Source organism: Salvia splendens, chromosome 9, assembly GCF_004379255.2.
Source record: "Salvia splendens isolate huo1 chromosome 9, SspV2, whole genome shotgun sequence".
NCBI classification, from domain to species: domain Eukaryota; kingdom Viridiplantae; phylum Streptophyta; class Magnoliopsida; order Lamiales; family Lamiaceae; genus Salvia; species Salvia splendens.
Window position 1 is genome coordinate 19,770,236 of NC_056040.1, and position 23,435 is coordinate 19,793,670.

The 23,435-nt window shown below is 38.2% G+C and overlaps 3 protein-coding genes across 5 annotated transcripts; 2 read left to right on the top strand and 1 right to left on the bottom strand.

Moving 5' to 3' along the window:
* The first annotated feature begins 6,044 nt into the window (after positions 1-6,044).
* Positions 6,045-9,815, top strand: LOC121748666 (zinc finger BED domain-containing protein DAYSLEEPER-like). Of its 2 annotated transcripts, XM_042143149.1 has the most exons (3): positions 6,045-6,242; positions 7,364-7,398; positions 7,495-9,815. In XM_042143149.1, the coding sequence occupies exon 3, from the start codon at positions 7,526-7,528 to the stop codon at positions 9,626-9,628; it is 2,103 nt and encodes a 700-aa protein (XP_041999083.1). In that variant the 5' UTR covers positions 6,045-6,242; positions 7,364-7,398; positions 7,495-7,525; the 3' UTR covers positions 9,629-9,815. The 2 variants fall into 2 exon arrangements, with proteins under 2 accessions (XP_041999083.1, XP_041999082.1); XM_042143148.1 differs by lacking the exon at positions 7,364-7,398.
* An 825-nt stretch (positions 9,816-10,640) lies between these two features.
* On the top strand, positions 10,641-13,534 carry LOC121748688. Of its 2 annotated transcripts, none has more exons than XM_042143177.1 (7): positions 10,641-10,965; positions 11,058-11,184; positions 11,606-11,719; positions 12,469-12,667; positions 12,738-12,783; positions 12,872-12,947; positions 13,120-13,534. In XM_042143177.1, the coding sequence occupies exons 1-7, from the start codon at positions 10,909-10,911 to the stop codon at positions 13,392-13,394; spliced, it is 894 nt and encodes a 297-aa protein (XP_041999111.1). In that variant the 5' UTR covers positions 10,641-10,908; the 3' UTR covers positions 13,395-13,534. The 2 variants fall into 2 exon arrangements, with proteins under 2 accessions (XP_041999111.1, XP_041999112.1); XM_042143178.1 differs by having other exon boundaries at positions 11,058-11,148.
* Positions 13,535-15,296: 1,762 nt separating this feature from the next.
* Positions 15,297-18,396, bottom strand: LOC121748659 (probable galactinol--sucrose galactosyltransferase 6). The gene is made up of 4 exons (XM_042143140.1): positions 18,158-18,396; positions 16,732-18,071; positions 16,309-16,653; positions 15,297-16,225 (listed from the first exon to the last, which is right to left on the bottom strand). The coding sequence occupies exons 1-4, from the start codon at positions 18,356-18,358 to the stop codon at positions 15,535-15,537; spliced, it is 2,577 nt and encodes an 858-aa protein (XP_041999074.1). The 5' UTR covers positions 18,359-18,396; the 3' UTR covers positions 15,297-15,534.
* Positions 18,397-23,435: the final 5,039 nt, after the last annotated feature.

Below are 23,435 nucleotides of genomic sequence, written 5' to 3' on the forward strand. Positions count from 1 at the left end.
ACCGAAAATGCCCTTAGACATGGAGAACATTTTATAAAAATGGGATACTTGGGTACCATGTATGATATTTTCTCCCCCTTCTCTCTCTTACTGTGTGTAATATTTTCTTATTTAAATGTCTAAAATGATATTTTTCACTTCATTTTTTCAATAATTTTATGTCAAATCATTTTTCTTTTTCTTTCTCTTAATGTTCAAATATTAATTATAAATATTAAAATTATAAATTTAATTATCAAAATGACTTGTAGTAAAATTTAATTTTTGATTGTGGTTCGATTTATTTTTTTAAATAAGTATAAATTATAAATTTAAATTAGGTACAAGTTATTTTGATAATTAAATTCATAATTTTAATTTTTAGAATTATTACTATATTTAAGAATTTTATACTAGTATTTTTCTATTTTAATTTTTTACTTTCTAAAAGTTTAAGTGAGCAAAAGAGGATTTGACATAAAATGATAAAAGTGAACTGAAAAACCTAATTTTCAGGCACTCAAACTATAAGAAAATATCATACTACCCAATACTAGAGAGAGAAATTACCAAACCCAGTACCAGGCATTCCATTTTTATGAAAGTCCAAAAATGCCCTCCATTCCTTAGAGGCACTTGAAATTTGGGATGAATAGTGAAAAGTACCACGTATGTGATTATGTCTTAGTCCAAAGATCTACCATAATATTTTTAAACTCCATGTATTATTGGCATGAAACCTTAAAATGCAACGACTATTATGTTTATTTGTGTAATTCACTCTTTTTAATAAGAGTGAACTGCACCAAATAGTCTGAACTTTTGCACTTGTTACACCAATGACCCCTAACAAAAAAAATAGCATCTGGATGCCTAACAAAACATACAATCACAAACGAGGTTTTTTAAAAAATAACACCCCTAGTCCCTTAAAGGGCATTCTTGTCATATCACCTACAATGATGACAGCCGCCCTACAACATACATTGTGTGATGTCACATCAACAAATGATATCACTTGAAAATGTTCTTTCCTCTCTATTCCATGGCTAAAAATGTTCTTTCCTCTCTATTTCACTTATTTCGCAATCTTGGAGCTTGAGGATGATTCAATTAATTTTTCTTTTTTATTTTATTTGAATTAAATTAATGGGGAAGTAGTATTGGAAGTTTGCTGAGGAGGGGAAAACAAAGTTTCAAAGCTATAGAGGATTTAGCTCTGGTCTAGAAGCTAAGGGATTAAGAGCATCTCCAGTGGTTTTGGACATGCAATATCCTTCCCATAGTCTTGTCACTGCACATCATCAGCATTAAAATCCTCCTACCTCATCATCTGGACATGCAACTGGACATGCAATAGCCCTCCCATAGCCTATCCACCTCACTAATAACAATTATATAATTTAATTTACAATCGTAGCAACATACGAGATTTAATTTACGAGACAAATACAGGAAAATTGAATAGTACTATTAAAATTTTAAAAAGTACAATAATTTTAAAAAATATATATTAATTTAAAAAAATACAAAAATTAAAAAGTACAATAAAAAAATTACATAAAAAATCACTCCTCACCGCCGTATATATAGAGTTTCGAAAATCACTACTCGTTAAAACAAGTGGTGCGAATAAAAATGATATCCAAAGCGCGTATATATAGTGTTTCGAAAAATTAAAAAAAAATAAAAATTTGACGCCGGTCTGATGCCGATCCGAGGCCTACAATGGCGCCGTGAGGATCGGCGTGGGCATGCCGATATCGCCGACGCCGCTCTCAATGGTTCGGCGTCAGCACCGGCATCCGCGAAAAATCGGCGTGCCAGTGACGCCGCCGCCATTGGAGATGCTCTAAGGATGGATTGTCGAAGTTGGAGGCTGTAGTGAATGCTCAAAGCCTCGTTTGAGCTTTTTACCGACGAAAGGAATGGTGGTGGCGCCAGATTTCTATATGCAATTATGATTGATTTGCTGCTGAAGCGAGGCGGTGGAGGCACTTGACCTGCGTTTGGGGTGGAACCAACAGCTGCAATGAGGTTGAGGAGTTGGGTTTGGTGAAAGGTGGGATTGGAGGTGGGCTCGAGGCGTCAGAGCTGCTTTGTGACATTGGGGAATGATAAGACCATCCACAACGCGTCCCGCCCCGGTCTCGCGTCTCGTCCCGGAGGGACGGGTTCACCGCGGGACGCGTTGCAGCGCCCATCCCGTCCCCAGCCCGAGCCCGTCTCGTCCCGTAGCCCATACCCGCGAGACGCGGGACGCGCTGTCCCGCCACGCGCCTGGGACACGTGGCGCTCGTCCCTTGCGTGCGTGTCGCCCACTCGCTGCCCCACGAGTGGGCGACGTCACTGATGACGCAATAATTCGTTTTTTTAAAAAAATCGAATTTTTAATTTTTTTTATACAAACGGTAATATTACCGTTTGATTTATATTTTTGTTTTTTTATTTTTTTTATTTTTTTTACTCTATAAATAATCTTATTTCATACTCATTTCAAACACAAACACACATCTATTCCTCTCAAATCCTCTCTCTATCACTCCAATTTCCATCTTCAATCACCTAAAATATATGGATCCTTTTGAGCAAATGCGTCAATTAATGGAATAATCACTCGAAGAAGATCGACGACGGGAGGCGGAGGAAGCCGCGCCACCCCCACGACGCTCCCGGAAGTACATCAATCGGAACCGGGAAGAAGCAGCCGCACGGTTAGTACGCGACTATTTCTGCGATAACTCGATTTGGGGAGATACCTACTTCCGTCGCCATTTCCGCATGCGGAAACCGCTATTTCTCCACATAGCGAATACTTTGGCGGCCATGGAAGAGTTCTTCCGAGAAGGGTTCGACGCGGTCGGCCGTCCCAGCCACACGACGCTGCAGAAATGTACTGCAGCCATCCGGCAGCTTGCGACTGGACAAACGGCCGACATATTCGACGAATACCTGCACATCGGAGACACCACTGGGCGCATGTGCTTGCTCAACTTCTGCAGAGGCGTCCAGGCAGCCTTCAGTGACGAATTTCTCCGGAGGCCAACCACGGAGGATTGTCAGTTCCTCCTCAACCTGCACGAACAAGTGCACGGATTCCCCGGGATGCTTGGCAGTGTCGATTGCATGCACTGGCAATGGAAGAAATGCCCGGTGGCTTGGGGGGGTCCTACACGAGCGGCCACAAAGGCACCCACCCAACCGTTGTACTCGAGGCCGTTGCCGACTACCGGCTTTGAATCTGGCACGCGTACTTCGGGGTTCCTAGCTCGAACAACGACGTAAACGTGCTCCAACAGTCCGACCTCTTTACCGAAGTTTTGGATGGTAAAGCGCCGGCCATCAACTTCGTCGCCAACAACCGACGGTATAAAATGGGGTACTATCTCGCCGACGGCATCTACCCTAAGTGGCCGACCTTCGTGAAGACGTGCGGCAGGCCTGCGAACCCAAAGCAGGCTCTTTTTGCGTAGAAGCAGGAGGTTGCGCGCAAGGATGTGGAGAGGGCGTTCGGGGTTCTCCAAGCGCGCTTCAACATCATCAAAGCCCCGGCTCGTTCGTGGTTCATGGAGAGCATGGTCGACATCATGTATACGTGCATAATCTTGCACAACATGATTGTCCGAGATGAAGGACCCGATGCGGGAAATTGGTTCGACCCCGAATCCCCCGGAAGCTCAACCGCAAGTAGTCCGCCGCGAAGTGGAGCGCATCCGTCTATACAAGAACGGTTGGCTATTCGGGCAAGGACACGCGACTCTAGCGCCCACACCCAACTCCAAGATGATCTAATTGAGCACATTTGGGAAAACTTTGGCGGAGCAGATTAAATTATGTCATTTTTATTTTTTGGGAATTTTAATTATGTCTTCGTTTTTTTTAAATTTTAAGTTGTAATGTTGTTTTAATTTTAATAAAGTGTGTTTGTTTAAATTGAATTGGGTTGAAAAAAAAATTATAAATGAAATTGAATGAATAGTAATTAAGGGACGGTATAGAGACGGTTAAGGGACGGAGCGTTGCAGGTTCCGTCCCTTAGTTAAGGGATGGATGAAAAAAGGACAGTGGGGCCCTCAAATAGTGCTCAAATAGTAGTTAAGGGACGGTTTAAGAGACGGTATAGAGACAGCGTAGTGGATGGCCTAACCCACTCCATCCAATTTACCAATATTTGCAGAATTCTGAAAATTTTAGTTATTTATAAATCTACTTAATTCTATTGTAAATTATAATTTTATTAATCAAATATAATGATTTTATGTTAAAGAAATTTAAAATATGACGAAAATTTGTAAGAGAAAACCTTTTATTTAAGGCTCGATTTTAATTAATGCCATTTATATGGAATGAGTTTCCATTTATGGAATCAAGTCCTTAATTATTTATTATTTCTAAAAATTAGTTACTATATAGAATTAAATTTCATCAAACCCGATGCCACTCAAACTTTACCAACCACTTCTCTCTCATCATCACATCACGTTCCCGCTACTCTAAGTTCCTAAATTAACATTTCATCTGCTTTTGCTTGAAGCTCAATTAGAAGAACAAAAGCTGCTCTAAGAAAAAAATGGCAAGTCGCTGAGGGGAGGTCTAGGAGGAAAAGATGGCACGCCGCCGGAGGCTGGGGGTGAGGCAGATGAGAATAAATATTAATTCACAAAAACTCACCATACAAAATCTGCGCCAAATATAATCACGTATGATTTGTCAAAACTCTGCATACCTATAGAGACTAAATTGTCCTTCAAGCCATTTAGACATTTTCATCCGAAAAATGACTAAAAAAACTTTATTTGTGATTATATATTTTGTTAGGCCCCTCTGGTGTTATTTGTTTTGTTACGAGTCATTGGTGTAACAAGTGTAAAGGTTATGGTTATTTAGTGTAGTTTACTCTTTTAATAAATTTAGATCATATTAGTATTATGTTGATTTTTAAGGAGTTTGTGAGATCTATCTTACCAACTTTTATTATTACTCTCTCCATCCTGGAAAAGTACTAATATTTGGTTGGACACAAGTTTTAATGCATAATTGATAAAGTAAGAAAGAGATAAAATGAAATTTTTTTTAAAGTATTGTTAATGAAAAATGGGTCCCACCTCATAGAGAAAATGAAGTTTTCAAAATTAGATACTTCATACGTTTCAGGAACTAACTAAAAAAGAAATAGTTCATACTTTGTATGGATGGAAGGAGTAGTATTTAACTACATGTTGTATACTACTCCTACTATATTAGTGACCCATTGAAAATAGTCTTGTAGGAGGGAAATTAAAGAATAAAAATATGCTTGGAAAATAAAATTGTGCAACTAAGCGTCCCATGTACGTGTGTCGTGCATGTGTCCTCATTTATCTAGAGACGCGAAGGTTCGACACAGACACCCACCCTTGCAACGACGATCATTGCACTGCACCCAAGTTAGTGCAAAAAATGCACGATTGTTTGTGCCCTTAATGCCAAATGCTAAATGAAAAACTACTAATCAACAAAAAAATGGAAAAATAATCTCCATCCCATTTAAATAAATGAGTCAACAGTTGGCAAAACCGTAGCTTCACCTATATGATTTAACTCCAATAAATTCGTTTCATTTAAATAACTGAGTTAGGTCAGTTTTCCAAAAAAAAAAAAATCAAGAAATCAAATCATAGTCCATCCTAGGGCATGGACCAATAGTCGTAAGTTTCATCTTCAAATAAATGTCATCCACATCATATGGGCCATATGAATATTTCAAAATTTCACCCCCCAAAAAGAATAATCCAAATTGCAAAATCCACAAATTGTAGGCCCCCACAATCAAAACTTTATTTCCCAAATTAAAAATCCACAAATTGTGGGCTACACACAGTGAAGGTGGGCTGTGTGGTCACACAATTAAAAATAGTCATATGATGTGAAGTGCTATAATGAGAATAAATAAAAAAATAAAAATTAGTTTATGTAACGAAACACGCAGTAAAACACGTTGAGAATCACACACCAAACAAATTAGATGGACCTGAAAGTCCATATCCAATTCTGTTTAATATTTTCGCCCTATCTCAATAATAATAAACCCTATCTCATATTAGCCGACCCCAAAAACTAGGTCCAATTGCAAGCCCAAATCCCCTTTCTCTCTCCTCCCCTTCCTTCTCTCTCCTTCCCAAACCCTAGATCTGGTCGCCGGAAATCGCCCCTCCGCCTCCGATTCGGCCGAATAATCCGAATTTTCGTCTCAGGGTCCGATTCGGATACTCCTCTTTTTACCGGTATGAGAATTTTTGTGTTTTGTTAATGATTTTTTCTCACCAAAAACTCTCATTTTTTCTTAAGTTGACCTTTTTTAAATGTTTCATTAAAATTTTAATACGTTGTATCGGGTTAGTTCGTGATTTTTTTTGGCTAAATTCTCTTCTTTTTTCTCCATGTTATTTGTTGTTTTTGATTCTCTTAATTTTGAGGTTTTAGAATAATTCTGGGCTTGTGTGTTTCATTTTCTCTATGGATCTGCAGGAAATATTACTAATTTGTTAGAACTATATTCTGTTTTAGAGTTGATTTACTTATATAATGTTCCTGATTTGGATATGGGCTTTTTTGATGATGCTTTTTGAGCCCCATATGTTGTTGAAGGCTTAAAGCATTAGATCTGTTGTTGAAGCATTGGATCTGTTGAAGCTCGTGGTTTTGGTAGTTTACTTGTTATGTTTGGACCGTTGACTGTGTCAATTTTGTTGCTTTTGTTTTGTAGATGAGGTTATTCAGATAAATATTGATACTTATTGTAGTCACTTTAAATAGAATACATATCTCATAACTTGTTGTTTGGTTGCCTGATTGGGCTTGTGGGACCTTGTGAACTTATTATTACTACATGTTATAGAACAACGTGTTTGAAGAATATACTACATTCATGTCTTAATTCTGTGCGCACAGAGATGGCTAAAAATCTGGATTTTGCCTAAGCTAAGGCCCACTTGTAATCTTGGATATCCGGGCCTTGAGGCTCAAGCCTGAAATTTTTTGAGGACCCATTTTATATAGTAGTTAAACTAATTCCGGAATGACTTCAGAGTTAGGACCTGACCTTTACATTAGTTTGCATTCTTGACCTTATTCCAATGCGTTCGACACATAATAAAATTATTTTCAAATGACACAAATTGGTGCTTTTTGAAAATGTATTGTTTTACTCTTTGATGTTTTGGGAGTACTATTTCATCAAAACACTATTGTTAAAATGCAGTTTCTCTTCATTCTCTTTGCTAGAATGTCACTATCTCTTATCTGGAAAGTAACACTAGCCTTTTAGCATGATTTTTCTTGCCCAAAATTTTTCAGATTGTGCATGAACCTTTTTGTAGTTTAATGTTTCCTTTCTGAACCTCAGGTCCTCAATGTTCTCGGCCAGTGTTGGTAATCAAGGCCAGTCTTTCACATCATCACAGCCTCATTAAAACATTGTAATTGTTTGTGATTCGGGGTGGATGATTGATTTTTTGGTCATCTTTGGTTTTGCAGGAACATTTAAATCATATAGCATTCTCTTAGGATGGAGGTGGAAAGCCCTAATCAAATAATGAATAATGAACTTGTCCCAGTAGAAGATACCCAGTCCATGGAGACAGAGATGCAACTCGACCTTTTAGAGCCTGAAGCCAACCATTTGGAAGAGCTGACACCGATCATTGTTGAGGCACAACCTACTAAACGTAGGAAAAAGAAGTCGGTTGTCTGGGAACATTTCACTATCGAAACAGTGGCAGCTGGTTGTAGGAGGGCATACTGCAAGCAATGCAAACAGTCATTTGCCTACAGCACAGGGAATAAGGTAGCTGGGACGAGCCATCTCAAGCGTCACATTGCAAAGGGGACTTGTCCAGTGGTACTGCGTAACCAGGAGAGAAATAACCAGTCCACCCCTTACAGCGCCCCTCCAAAGATGAGCTCCTTTACTGATACGCCGAAGCGACGCTATCGGACGGCTTCTGTGCCATACCTTTCCTTTGATGCTGATCGCTGCAGACATGAGATTGCTAGGATGATTATCATGCATGACTACCCACTCCACATGGTTGAACACCCTGGTTTCATGGCATTTGTTCAGAATTTACAGCCTCGATTTGATATGGTGAGCTTCAATACCGTACAGGGAGACTGTGTGGCTACTTATCTCCGTGAAAAAGCGAGCATCCAGCGCGTGATTGAGGGGGTACCTGGACGGATTTGCCTTACACTGGATTTATGGCCTTCGTCCAGAACTGTCGGATACATGTTTGTAAGTGGACAGTTCATCGACAGTGAGTGGAAGATGCACCGGAAACTTCTCAATGTGGTCATGGAGCCTTATCCGGAATCAGCCACTGCTTTCAGCCATTCTGTTGCTGCTTGCCTGTCTGATTGGAATATGGATGGCAAGTTATTTTCTGTCACCATTAATCAACCATTAAACGACGCTGCCACAGACAATATGAGAGCTCTGCTATCTGTAAAGAACCCGTTGGTGCTTGACGGCCAATTGTTGGTTGGAAATTGCCTTGCTCGTTCGTTGAGCAAGATTTTCGAAGATGCAGTAATTTCTGTGGATGGCCTTGTCAAGATGATAAGAGACAGTGTCAAGTATGTGAAGACGTCTGAATCACGTGAGGAGAAGTTCATCGAGCTCAAACAGCAGCTTCAAGTGCCTAGCTCCAAGACTCTTGCTATCGATGACCAAACTCGATGGAACACGACATATGAAATGCTGCTTGCTGCGTGGGAATTGAAGGAAGTTTTCTCTTGTCTTGATACTATGGACCCTGATTACAAGGGCACCCCAACAGAAGAGAATTGGAAGCAAGTGGAGATACTTTGCAATTACTTGAAACCCCTCTTCGACACAGCGAATCTTCTGACAACAGCAGGTTCTCCAACAACGAACACCTTCTTTCATGAAGCGTGGAAGATTCAGTTGGAACTGGCGCGCGCAGCGTCCAGTGAAGATCCATTTGTAAGTACTCTGACTAAGTCAATGCAAGAGAACTTTGACAAATACTGGAAGAGCAGCTGTTTCATTCTGGCAATTGCTGTGGTCATGGATCCACGGTTCAAGCTGAAACTCGTGGAGTTCAGCTTCTCGAAAATATATGGCGACGATTCTGCCTCGTATGTGAAGATCGTTGATGACGGGATCCACGAGCTGTTCCATGAATACATAGCTCTCCCCCTGCCTCTGACTCCTGCTTACACGGAGGTGGTGAATGGCCAATCCGCGAAGCCCGAGGATCCTCAAGGAATTGGAAGTAACAGTGTAGGACTGTCAGATTTCGACGTCTACATGATGGAGACAACGAGCCAGCTTTCCAAGTCAGAGCTGGACCAGTATCTGGAGGAGTCATTGCTGCCACGAGTACATGAATTTGACGTGGTGGGGTGGTGGAAGGTGAACAGGATGAAGTATCCAACGCTCTCGAAGATGGCATGTGATATACTGTCGATTCCAGTTTGTACGGTGCCAGCGGCATGTGTGTTCGACACTGTAAGGAAGGAAATGGATAGCTACAGGTGCTCGTTGAGGCCGGAGACGGTGGAGGCCCTCATCTGCGCCAAGGATTGGCTTCAGACGGAGACCGTTGAGGCTCCGGTAGCACCGGTGAAGGTGGAAGTCCCAATTTAGTGTAGTGGTGCTATAGGTAGAGGCGTTATTTTTCTTGGATTGTTGAATTTAATGATTCTGTCACTGTTCAGAACTTATTTTGTACAATACCTCAAAACATTCGTAGATTGATTATTGTTATTGTTATAATTTTATGTAGGAGAATGAATGTGATTTTAGTATTTGTATGCCACGCGGTTTTGTGAAACTGATACCTGAGAATCAATAATTTAATGATGGAACATTATGTATGATTAGAGATCTAAATTCATGATGTTTTGCAAATTTATATATTACTCATAAAAATCATTTATTTCAATGAATATTGTATAAAATTTGGATAAAGTATTTTGGCTTCTAAATCATATCTACATAATTTCCTTCAATCGACATCAATGGGGATAATTGAATACAATTGACTATTTTTTAAAGTTATGGGAATGACCAAGCTTCTTGGTTTTTATGAACATTTAGCCTTAAAAAAAGTATTAGAGTTTAATTTGTTTGCAATTTTGATAAATTTATAAAATTTCAGTGTTCTATTTGTATAATTAAAGTGCTGATCAAAGTATTTTGCTAAATGAAAATCTAAACTACTCCCTCCCTCTGTCTGCGAATAAGAGTCTCGTTTTTCCATTTTAGTTTATACGCTAATAAGAGTCCCGATTCACTTTTACAATGGGGTCCCACCTTCCATTAACTCATTCGACTAACATTTCATTTAAAACTAATATATACAAGTGGGACTTCTATTCCACTGACTTTTTTCCACCCACTTTTCTTAACATTTTTCTTAAAACCCGTGTCGCCCATAAATGAGATTCCTAATGGCGAACGAAGGGAGTATTTCGAAATATGAAATACTTAAATTATGAAAAGTTTAGAGATGTAACTAATATTTAGTACAGTTTTTTGTTGGAAATTTAAAGAGAGTGTATTAATTATAATTTATAATTAAACAAATTAATGAAAATTAAATTAAATCCTTAAGTTTTGATAAATAATAAGTTTAATTAGAGCGGTCAAAATTAGATTTATTTCCCTCCCCAAATTCGATAACCTCTATCACCAACACCAAAGTTCCACTGCCCCCTTCTCGGCGGCGTTCCGCCGTTTTCTTCCGATTGGGGCTCAGCCCACCCCAGTCCCGGACTCGATACTAGGCGCGCCTCATTAGATGAACTGATTACAAGTTTGATTTGAGCAGAAAAAGATGCTTCAACATGTTTTACTTTGTTAATTGTAACTTGTGCCAGGCTCATTAAGAAGAGGGGTTATTCTATTTGATTTTGATCAAGGACATGGACCTTAAGCTGTTCAAGCTGGACATAGATGAGCTCATACATGAATTCACTCAGGTATTTGATTTTAATCAACAATGACAATTGTTCCCCCCTATTCTCGTACATATTTGCTGCTGACGTGATTACTTTGCTGGTTTGGTGTGTAGTGTGAATCGAGTGCTTTTGCCGAATTCAAAAGAGTTTGGCTTTCAAGGAGGTTTTCCTACATATTCGAGGCTGCCCCTTCCACTAATCAAGGTCTCTTTATGCAGTCACTCTATGCACATTCCATTAGTAAGTTATCTAACTACATTGTCTACTCTATCTGTTGTTTTCCATATTTGAACTATTGAACTTGTGATGTTTCTGGTTTCTTGCAAGTTGTAAAATGTGTGTGTGTGTGGAGATTGGGGGTTAAAACTTGTTTTATCTGATCATAGGGTGTATGTATTCATATTACCAATACATCAAAGAGTATCTATATGGGTAGAAGCTATCAAAATGTGTATTTGCTGCTCACTTTTCTGTAAGCAAAGAGTGAAATTGGAAAGCTCTAAGGCTAATCTCACTTTATCTGGTGGGTGCCTTGCTAGGTTTGTATGTTTAAAAAGCTTCGTTTCTGCATGAATTACTATGTACATTGATCAAGTAAATCCTTGTTTTCACTTTTATTTCTCCTATTGTAACTGTAAAACTGGTGTTCTTCTGATTGCAGGCTACATGATTTCAGCGGATTCTTTCTTCAACAGATTAGGTGGCCTATTTTGCTTGTACTGCCTATTTGAGACACAACTGTTCAAGCCTCCTTATAAAATTTATTTGTCTTTGGGTGAGCATTTCACTTGTTTCTCACCATGGTGTGGTTATGCCATTTGGGTGATAGATTTGATGGGGAATTCTACAATATCCAGTAATTTGTACTTCACTTGAATATCTGTGTTTATGTGGCTGCTGCCAGTTGTTAGATTTTATCGTTGTACATGTTTCTTTCTTGCTCTCTGTAGAACATTTATGGCTTAACTATTAGTAACTTTGCAATACAATACGTCTCTGTCTTGTCCTTCACTATTTTAGCCCAATTAATTAAGTACTTCATTGCCTTCTTACTGTTAATGTATATCTAGCGGACCACTCAAAAGCACAACCATAAACGAAATGCAAGTACATGTTCTTGAGATCTTAGAAGCAGCAAGCACATTTATCTGGTTGGGGAATGTATATGTCAATGTTTCTGTTAGCTGAAACCGGATGACTTCCACTAGTATTCATTATCTAAAGACTGTAACATTGTCCTTGAGAAAAAAAAAGGTGGGCTTAAAGTTGGTTCTGTTTCGATTAGGACTAGACTTTTTGCATTCTAAATTATTGTGAATTTGATGTTGTTTTGGAGATACTTTGTTGTCATATATTCTGTGGGAAAGATAATAGATGAAAACTTCTCATTCTTATTCCCCAGACATTTATAAAGATGTGGAATTGAATTTTAAAGTACTAGTAGTATTAAATAATTTGAGCAGCAATGAAGTCATAGTGCATTCTCTTCCAAGCAAGCCCCCTTACCTTAATTTTCTTTGATAGGAGAATTGAAACAGCTCAAGAATCTTGTAATTGAAGCAAAGGCTGCTGGTGTGAATGTAGTTGCTGCTCTGGTGAAGGGTATGCTGGAGAGGAACATGTTTCTTTTCGGATTTGTAGGTGTAGATGAAGGCTCTCCAGCAGAAAGAGTTAATGAAGTAACGGGTGAACATAATGCCCGTATTCAAGCAGCATATAAGATGTAAGCTTCTGTGTTTTCTTCTATCACCATTTGGTTGGCTTACCTGAAGGGTGCAATTTTGACGCATTAGGTTATTTGCTAACTCCCGGCTTGAGCACTTCATCCACATGGACTTGGTGAGTTCCTTCACTTATCTTTTTGATTGCATAATTAACTAAACTATCTCTGTTATGATATCTCTGTGTGTTTAAATCTTTCCTTTAGGGCACAGAGCTTGACGTTGATATGTTCAAGAAAAGATCGTCCGAGTATGCAGCCGCTAAGGAGCTTGCCATCAAAGGTACTTTTAAAATGTCCCTGAGATTCCATTAGTCCTCTCTTATTGACTTGCATCCACAATTCCACACGTCTCCAGAGCATTAGATCACAACATGTGCTATCAACTGCTTTTAAAATGCATCTCTCATTTCCCACCTTCTAATACGAGTTGTAATATCTTTGCCCTGTTGAAGAGGCTAGCCAAGTGGTTGATGTGGAAAACATAAAGCACATTGCTGAAAACCAGAGATTGATAGGCGACGTGGTTGAGCAGACTGCTGCTGATTGGAATTCCCAAAAGGAGACATTGTATCGACAAACGGGGTTCAGTCCTCCCCAGCAGGAAGAGGGAGGAAACAACAAGAAACGGAAAGAAGCTTGCGACAGCCTTGCAACGCAGGAGGATGATGTGGACTCAGAAGACCCTGATGATTTCTGCAGAGAATTGGAAGAAAGTTTGCTTTCTTAGCCATTGGAATAGGACGATTAAGGAATTTCCAATGAGGAATATACACCAGTTTAATTTCTTTACATACTTAGTAGTCTTTATGTAGATTAAGAAGCGACCCAGAATCTCCAATGAGATATATACATCAGTTCCTGAATGAATATTATCACAATAGAGAAAACAGAAATGAGAATAAGCCTGAGCAGATTTAGGCTGAAACTAGAGTATAGCATATGCGGCCACTAGGCTGCTAAGTGTTTAGCTCTGTGATAGTACTTTAAAATAACCAAATTCAAGTCACTGGTAAAAGTAAAAGTGAAGTAGCCTTTGCATTGTAATACCACTTGATGTTTGCCAAAGAAGGCAAATATTCTCAATATCTAAATAAGACCGAAAGCTTTCGAGGCGGAGAATCACTGGCAGGAGCTGAAACAGAGAAAAGAAAAGGGATGAGAATAACCAGTCACAACAATTAAAGATTTTTAGGATGTATGGTGTCTGGATTTGAGGGACAAATCACTTGGATTCAGAACGCTCTTCCTGCCAAGCAAAATTAATTGATAACTTTGAGATACTAAAAGGTTACACTCTAAAATAGTACTACAAAATTCCAATTCACTTGTCAATCAAATAGCAAACCATCCAGGCAAGCTCTCTCTCTCCTTTCTCCACTAAACCAATCAGTGGTAACTGGCCATTACACAGTATCTGAGGAATAAAAGAACAGCAAAAGGTTATATTATATGTAAAAGTACTTCAACCTATGCATCTCACCGCAAGAATCAAGATCACTTACTCAAAATAAGATAGATAGAAAGAAAAGAGATGAAAAGGAGAGGTAACATAAGAAACATTGCAACCTTAGCTCCATTACAATAAAAATTCTCAGTATCATGCAAACTACATGTTTTTTGGTTCACTATACCATACGTTATTTGGTTCAGCTTCAATGCTAGATTGCTTCAATAACAATTAAGTGATTTATGCATCGAAAGAAGGTAGTCAACCAAGAAGAGAGTGGGAAAGATGGAGGGAGAGATAAGAAATAGCCTGAAAACCTTCGCAGCACCACGCTCATAAAGAACTATAAAGAAACGCCTCAAACAGATGATCTTGCTTTCCTCATCTGGATTTGAAATTATTGCACAATATGCATCGTGGTAGTTATTGAGATCCAACGTGAATTTAAAGACATTCGCTCAAAGTCTGCCTTTTACAGTAGTCACTGATTCCCCAAGGTTCTCATCAGAGGTGCTACTCAGTGGCAAGAGATTCGTCAACTTGCTCAAGTGCAGCCAGAGCAAATTGGCAGGCAGCTTCACTCATATTATATTGTTCAAAGAGCTGCATCACCCATTCATAATAGTGAAACTTCCATGCTGCAATAACTTAACTGGACTGTGAATGCAGCTATTAATGCATTACATTAACACAAGGCCAGTTATATTGAACAAATAATGCATGCCAATTATATCAAAAGCTTATGTAGAAATAAACTTTTCAGACAAAGGAAATCAGGAATGTATAATCCATGATATTTTGTGAAAATGAACAGAATATAAATGTGTGGGGAATTAGTCCCACTAATGTAACTATTTACTGGATAGAGATATAATTTCATATCCCAGGAAATAAGCATTTCAGTCTTTATTAAGGAAATGTGCCAAAAAAGAATAGCATTGAACTAATAACAAAATAAAACTGGTCATGAAAGATACAGACATTAGGACCTCTTTTAAGCCTTCTAGGTATTTCAAGATTTTTATGATTGTTTCAAGGCTCCTTCACCAAGAGTCTATAATGACAACCATATAGTTAAAACAGAAAGAATAACAGAGAAACCTGAGCCTTTGATAAGACAACTACATTAGGAAACATTACAAAATACTCTAAAGCAAACTTGTCACATAAAATGAGATAATATTTCAATGGAATCATCCACTTTGACATTATTGTACTGTGATTAGAATGAACTCAAGGGTACAAGCACATGCTGCTGGGGTTTCTCAAGGGGACATGGTAGGTGAAAAAAGTACAACACATTGCAGCATCCATACCCATGTCCTAATCTCCCGACCCCCCAAAAGGACCAACACTATGAATCTTGCAATAAGATGATCATAGCCACATACTAGTTCCTCAAAATCTTGATACAATGATTTCACAACTCAATCTCGATCTTGTGCACCTTCTCATCCTCTCGAGGCATCTCGAGCAGGCTCAAGGTAACGAGGCCGGATGCTGAGTCGTATTCAAAGTCGACGACCTCAGAACCCACCTTGCATTTTCTTGGCTTAGTCGAAGAGTAAGCACCAAACCGGCCACATCCCTTGGCTTCAATGGAGACAGCTGCAATGGCTTCCGAGCTCAAGTTCTCTGCTCTCTCGGCACCCACAATGCTTTCTTCCGCTTGATATCCATTCCCCACATCCGAGAGCTCTGCCCCGGCCTTCACATCATAGTTCAGCCCTTCTATAGCTCCGCCTCCATTGAACATGTCGATGAGGCCGAACGGGGCAAAGCTGAACCCTGGTGCTAGCGTCTTGATTGGTGTCACGGTGTACACCTCGTGCTCGAGGACCTTAAGGGAGACAGGCATGGCCACGTTGTAAGGAAGGACGATGACTTCTCCGACCCTGTGGGAGTAGAGGGCCACATGGCCATCCCAGTTGGAGTTGGGAGCCACATCAGAGATGAAGTGGACGTCCCGGCCCCGCACATAGCCGGTGATCGCCTCGGTTTTGGTCTGGTGGTGGGTGTTCTTCCTCTCAACACTGTTCCATGCCGCACCTTGACAGTTGTACACGCCTAGAACCCCAGTATGTTTGTTAATGTTCCATATCTTAAGCAGGCTGCACCACCACAACAACAATCCATCAGTAAATCATACATTCTCAAAGTTTAACACTGTATAAAAATAATTCAAACTACTGACCTAACACCATCACGAGAAGGGTCTGAAAAGAGGCAATCCTTGGTGGGGCGACCGGGGAGGCGAGGGCGGAGGATGGAGCCATCAGGCAAGACAAGCTTCCTAAGAAGCTCGAAGTTGTGCTTGCCCGGCGCATCACTGACATAGACAGGTCCACCACTGATCGCTCTGGCCGAACCATGGTACTCAGCTGCCGGATGCAGAGAGTGGAACATGTCCCAATCAGGCAGCATTATATCTCCCAAGAACACACTGTTGTATGCAACAGCTGCAATGTGGATGGTGTGTGACACCGGATCACGCGGATAGAAATCGTCCGAAGCTCTCACTATACCAGTCTGCTTCGAGCTGCATCCAAAACACACCATTAGTTAACATTCAAGAATCAATACAATTAAATGTGAATTTGAAAATACTAACACATACCAGTAGAGAGATTCGAGGTTGTGGCTCATACAGGCAATGATTCCATTATCAGGGAAGTTCCTGGCAACAGAGGCATCAAGAGCATTTTGATACTGCCTTGTGAGCTCGACCCTGCCTCCGAGGCCAGCACCGAGCGTCTCCAAGATGCACTGCACGTCGACCTTGACGCCGTCTATGCCTGCAGCAGCCAAGTAACTATGGAGCTCATTGTAGAACTTGTACACATTCTTGGGGTTCACCAATCCCAATCCCTGCAAAGCTATAGCATCGGTTTTCCACCCCGGCTCGTTCGCAAGAACCCCCTTTGACAGCTTGGGATACTGCATAGCTGATCCGTACTCCTTCATCTCCTCCACCCCAGGCCACACCCCGCCCCAGTACCCGGTGATGGCGTGCCACACATACACATACTTGAGCCCGTGCTTCTCCTTTGCGATGTTGACGATGTTCTTGATCCCCATCGAAGGATCCTCCTTCTTCTTAAACTTGTCATTCTCCTTGATCCCAGTCAGCCTCAGCAGCCCCTGCTCTTCCTTTTCATCTTCTTTCTTGTCGGACCCCACCGATTGCCATCCATCGTCGATGATGACGAACTTGGGAGGGGTTCCACCGGCCTCGAGGCTCTCGAGACCGGCCTCCACGCCCTCCTGCGTGACCTCTTGGTAGAATGCGTCCCACGTGCACCACCCGAAGCAGTCCACGATTCCAGGGAGCTTCTTCTCGTGCCGCAGCCGGAAGGTCCCGAGGTGGAGCTTGACCGCCTTGATGGCATCCTCGATCGTGGCGAACGGATCGGTGCCGCAGCTGATGTAGACGGAGTGAGTGAAGGTGGACCCCACGGTGTCGGAATCGCCGCTCTCGAGGCACAATTCGAGCTCATCGGCGGCGTTCCCCTGCAGGCAGGCCTTGAATTTGCCTTCGATCAAGGGGAGGAACACAGTGTAGACGATTTTGTTGTCGTTGCCGGCATCATCGGACTCCAAATGCGAGCCCTCTTTGGTCTCGAGGAGGAGGAATTGAGTCTCTAAGGGGATGTCGCGCCCCTTGTCCCCCATTTTCTGAGCCATCCACCACAGCTTGAACCGGAAGCAGGCTAAGAACCGGACGTCGCGTAGGGTTCCGAGTGAGACGGAGTGGCTGCACTGATCCTGGTCGAAAGCCGCCCCTAGAAACACCCCATCCGCCGCCCCCGCCGCCGCGCCGGAGGTGGCGATCACATTCTCCGGCACGTTTGTGAGAATCGTCCGATCCTTCACCACGAGCTTCCTCTCGGCGATCCGGACTGCTGGCTTGATCGTCATCGCTGGATCCTCGCCGGATTTGCGCCCTAACTCAGTCCCCTGAAGCAAATTCAGCTCAAAATGTAAGACAAAATACAAGTAATTCAAACACTGCAAGACGGAAATTGAAGGGGAAGGAGACGTACTCTGTAAGCGAGAACGCGATTGCGTGAGGAAGACGATGATGGGAGGTTGAGCGGAGATGTATTTTTCGTGTGAAGTAAGCGTGTGAGAGAAGAGGAGGAAGAAGAAGTGAATGGTGCAATGGTGTTGAAGAAGGGGGTATTTATAGGTTTAACCGGTATTCTGGAATTGGGAATTGGGATTGAGAGAGAAGAAACCACCATGATTGGCTGTTGGTGGTGGTGTTGTGCGCGCTATCTCTCTCTCTCTCTCTAATGCAGCGGTATCTCGATGGGGATTGGTGGAAGGAAATCGGACGGTAGAAAAGGAGGGAGCTTCCTCGATTGGGTCGACGTGTCAATGGTAGATCGTCACGCCACGTCGGATCCACGCGGTGACAGACTATTATTCTAACGACCTAGTTAGGAAAAAAGGTTTTAAATTGGAATAAAAAAATGTTGTCATACAGATTTTTTTGTTTTCCTGGGGAATGGGTGCTACTGCTGCAGGTCTAAAATTCCGGTCCATTTTGCGGTCGGTGATTTTGTTTTAATGCATAACAAGTTCGTAAATGGTTAAGGTTAAGCAAAAAGGCACAAGAATTAATCTAAGAGTAGTGCTAAATGGCCACATTATGGTCAGCCATAAAAATAAAAAAATAATAAAAGATAGTGTATTTAATGTCATTTCATTGAAATCAATACTTCTAAAAAGTATCAATTTTATTTGTACAATTGTACCCTTAGTTATGAAATATAAATATGAAGAGACTAGAATTTATTCAATTGGATCATTAGTTAACTCATGTTGCATGAAATTTATATAAATAAAAATTAATATTTATTAAGGTTACATGATAATTAATTTAATTATTTCTTATATTTATAATACCAACGCATCGTGGTAATACTTTTATTTTTCATATTTACTTAAAATACTCTAAATGTTTGTATATTTACAAATAAGTAAAATTGACCTTTGATCAATATACTTATTTATATTAATAATCATGGGTTAATATTATAAATGATCACTAAACTACAGAGCATGTATCAAATTAGTTCCAAATAAATTTATTTCATAACGAGTACAAAACTTTATTGATTCCAACTTGGTATAATAGGAAAATATTTTTTAAAGGACAAAATTTTAATCTTAAATTAAAAAATAGTGTAAAAATAAATTATTGAAAACATAAAATTAAAAAAATGAATGAATCTAATAAAAGAAATACGTATAAAAGTGTAAAATTAGGATTAAAGAAATGAAATAAAAATAACTAGAATTAAGTAAAAGGGTAATAGTGTAAAATTATTTGAGCATTAAATGACTTACTTGAAACATTAATAGTCATACTATCTAAATTTACTAAAATGGCATTTTATGGCCAGCCATAATGTGGCTGCATAGCATTTCCCTTAATCTAATCTAATCTAATCTAATCTAATCTAATCTAAATCAAAATAATTTAAAAGCAAATTAAAGGAAAAAAAATAGTGTATATTCATAAAAAATTCCACAATGAGGTTTAGTTTCTCATGTTCAAAATATTGTAGCCTAATTTATATTATTTATATTAAAATAAATGTCTTTCAGTGAGTAATATGCAAATTTTAAAAAAAATATAAGTTTCGGATTTAACTACCTACACAATTTCCTTAGTATACAAATAAATAGGTCAATTGAAAAAATGTCAAAGTTATAGTAATAATTAATTGACTATATTTAAAAGTTATAGAATTGACCAGAATTTGACTGAACGTTATAATTTTTCTAAGTAACGTTCCCAAATAATATTATTAATATATTTTTGGTGTTAATTATTCTTGTTTGAAGTGTTGTAATCGCATTTATAAAAATGTGATCTTTAGTGTTACTATGACTACTTGAATTTTGGTATATTGAAATTGCGAAGAATATGATGCTAATTGTGTATTTATCTCGTAGCATAGACAACATACTGTTTTAGATTGTGTGGATGAACACCTTTTGGTAATAGGATAAGTTTTAACTTTCAATTGACTAGTCCGACATTCAATGTGGATACATGAGGAATAGTATCCTAAGGAATCTTTATTTTTTATTTGGATTTTTTATTACATAATGGCATGCTATAGCATGTGTTTGTCATATACGGATATATTTTTAATAAATTTCGATCATATTAGTATTCATGTTGATTTTTAAGGAGTTTGTGAGATCTATTTCACCAACTTTTATTATCTATATATTAGTATGTATGGCACTTACAATTAGTACTTAATCACTTATCTACGTACATGAAGAACTTCTTTCAAGAAATGATCATATATAATTAACGAGTCATTATAGAATATTTTGTTTAATTACTAAAAACCCTATTATTTTACATTCCCGGCATTAAAAATATCTATGTGGTTGTTAATTACTAAGCTTGAATAAAATAATCTAGAGAAATCTTGGCCAACTCGATGTGTTCCATAATTTAAATGAATAAGGTTAACATGGGACACGTGTTACACATACAATGGTGACGTCATTTTCATTACAATTATTGATATAATAAATTAATGCTGATTGTGTGTCTCCACGTCGACTTGCTGTCCGAGCCAAATACACGTATTGATTATCCACGTAGATATTAATCGACATTTGATCAGGACGTATTTGTTTGGAATAAAATTAGGTCAAAATTGGGGATATGTTACAACCAAAAACAAAATTGAGTTATCAAATATAGGTGGCAAAGGTGAATTAGCTGTGGGCAAGTGGAAAGTTTTTCACCGCCATTTGAATATTTTACAAAATTGGTCAAATTAAGATAAGTATATTAATTTGTAGGTTCATGGCACGTAAAACTAACTCCAAATATTGACTATTATTTAATTCATGTATCAAGACTATTGATTAATTTCAACTTGTTACATTCATGCGGCGTGTAAAGTCCCAAGGTATTCTATTATTTTGATTAAAGAATATCAATTTGTATCGAATCGAGATGATATCTTGTGTGTGATCTGAATTTTCTTTTTGAATATTTACATATGAATTTTTTGTTTTTTTTTTTTGTGATTATACCAAATTTTGAATGAGAATGTATAGTCATATTTCCAGCCTTCCAGATCGAAACCATATACTTTATGTTGGGTAGCAAAATTTCCCACACGCTTTTGGAGTTGAAGACTTTAATTAAGTTATTTTATCGTGGCAGCAAATTATGATTATGAAATCAAATTGGTGAAGCAAAACATAAATTGTATTGCTGTATGCTATTATACTTATTAATTATGCATACTAATAGACTATCACATCAGTCATGATCTTATTTTTCTTTTCAAAGTAATCAAATTATATGAATAGCATAAAGGTCATGTTAATCAAACAAAGTAGCAAACCTTGAAATTAAGATTCTTCTAGAAATAAAAACATGACATTCTAGCTAATTCCACAATTATCATTCCATCTGATAACATCAAATAATAGAATAATTATTACTCTAGCATATATTCATCTAACTTTTTATTGGGTTTCAGCTTTATTTTATAACTTAGATCTAATTTTCTTTATATTTTTATTTTTTATAATAAATACAATACCTAAGATAGCGTTACAGTAGACTCGAATTCGACAACTACTACTACTCCTATTTATGCTAACACAGTAACACACTTATACAATTTCTTTTTAAAAAATCATGTATATCATGCATACGGCAATTTCTTCTATATTCACAGTTTGAGTTAAACTTATTTTCCAAAATTGAGACGAAAAGAAGTTTGACTTTTTTTTTCTATGTAATCATTGTAATGTTTGCAGATAGACAATTTCAATCGTTAAAATAAGTAAATCGATAAAAAAAAATTTATTTTTCAGCTAAGTAGGATATAATGAAGACTATACCAAAATTGTTTGAAGAATCGCGATATCAGAAAGAATTTAACATCAATCGTTCTTTTCGAAAAACATTTTTTTATTTGTTTTCTTGGAGCAATTTTTGGTATCTTCGTTATAAATTATTTTTGGCATATTGGTCTTAAAAGTCATAAATTATTGGCAAATTTTGATAAGTATATTTTACAAATGTTAGAAACTTTAAAAATTATAAATTAACTTTATGAGTCTATGACCAATATCTCATGATTTTTTGTGTGGAATTAATAATATTAATGATTGACAGTAGACGTGGAAGATTTATCTACATTAGTCAAAATTAAATATTTATGTGGAATTGAAGGTGTACATTTGTCGCGTCTCACCCAATGTTTCTTTGACACCATTTTTTTGTGATGTTCAACTCTCAATCTTGTAGCTTCATATTAAAATTCAGTGTTAAAGTTAATTGATCGAAACCTACATTTCTTTAGTGTTACTTATCTCATTTTTAAGTGAATATAATATTTTTGTAATGATATAATTACAGTTCGATCGTGATATAATAATTTATATCTGATAACACGTCGATATTAATTGGGTTATATTTGAACGCACACAAACTCGTCCACTTCTGATTTCCAAAATTTGAAATTTGTCCATATGAAAAAACTAGCTAATTAGATTTACAAGCTAAATCACCCCCCCCCCCCACCCCACCTCTGATATTATATATGTATAATTTTATGTATTTATAAATTTCCCCAAAATATGTATAGAAATGGAAGTGACAAGTAGAGGGGTTGTTTAATTCGAAAGTGTTATTGTCCATATCAACTATATCAATCATACTATAAAACACATAATATCATTGGTACTATCATTATCATACAACAAACACCAGATCTGATATTTTTCACTATTTGCAAATAATGGCATCATATTTCCAATGGAATGATAATCCAATCAATCATGCATGCGCAAATTTTGGAGTGTTTCAATCATAGTACTACCACTATATATTGACATGTAATTCATAATAATTATATGGATTCCAGTCTAAATCTTTTCCTAATCAAGGGACAAAATTATAATCCTAATCACTAATATATTACTTTAATTAAATGGGATATTCTTTGTTGAATCTTGGCACTCTGCAATCTGCATACACCAATAGAAGCACGTCGTCGGGAAGGAAGCCCTTTTTCCTCCTTTTTTGAATTCCCCTGTTTTGGAGTTTTATCTTCTTTTTTTGACAAATCAATTTTGATTTTGAGTTTTATCTTCTTCTCACATTCTACAAGTTGTTGTTTCAAGCACATACATATGCACTCATGAACCATGGAGAATTGGTCGAAATATTATTAAAAGGTCGACCTATGCTTGCTCTACACTAGATAGCATATCAAATAGTAGTAGTACTATACATGTTATCTTAAAATTGTGTGTGCA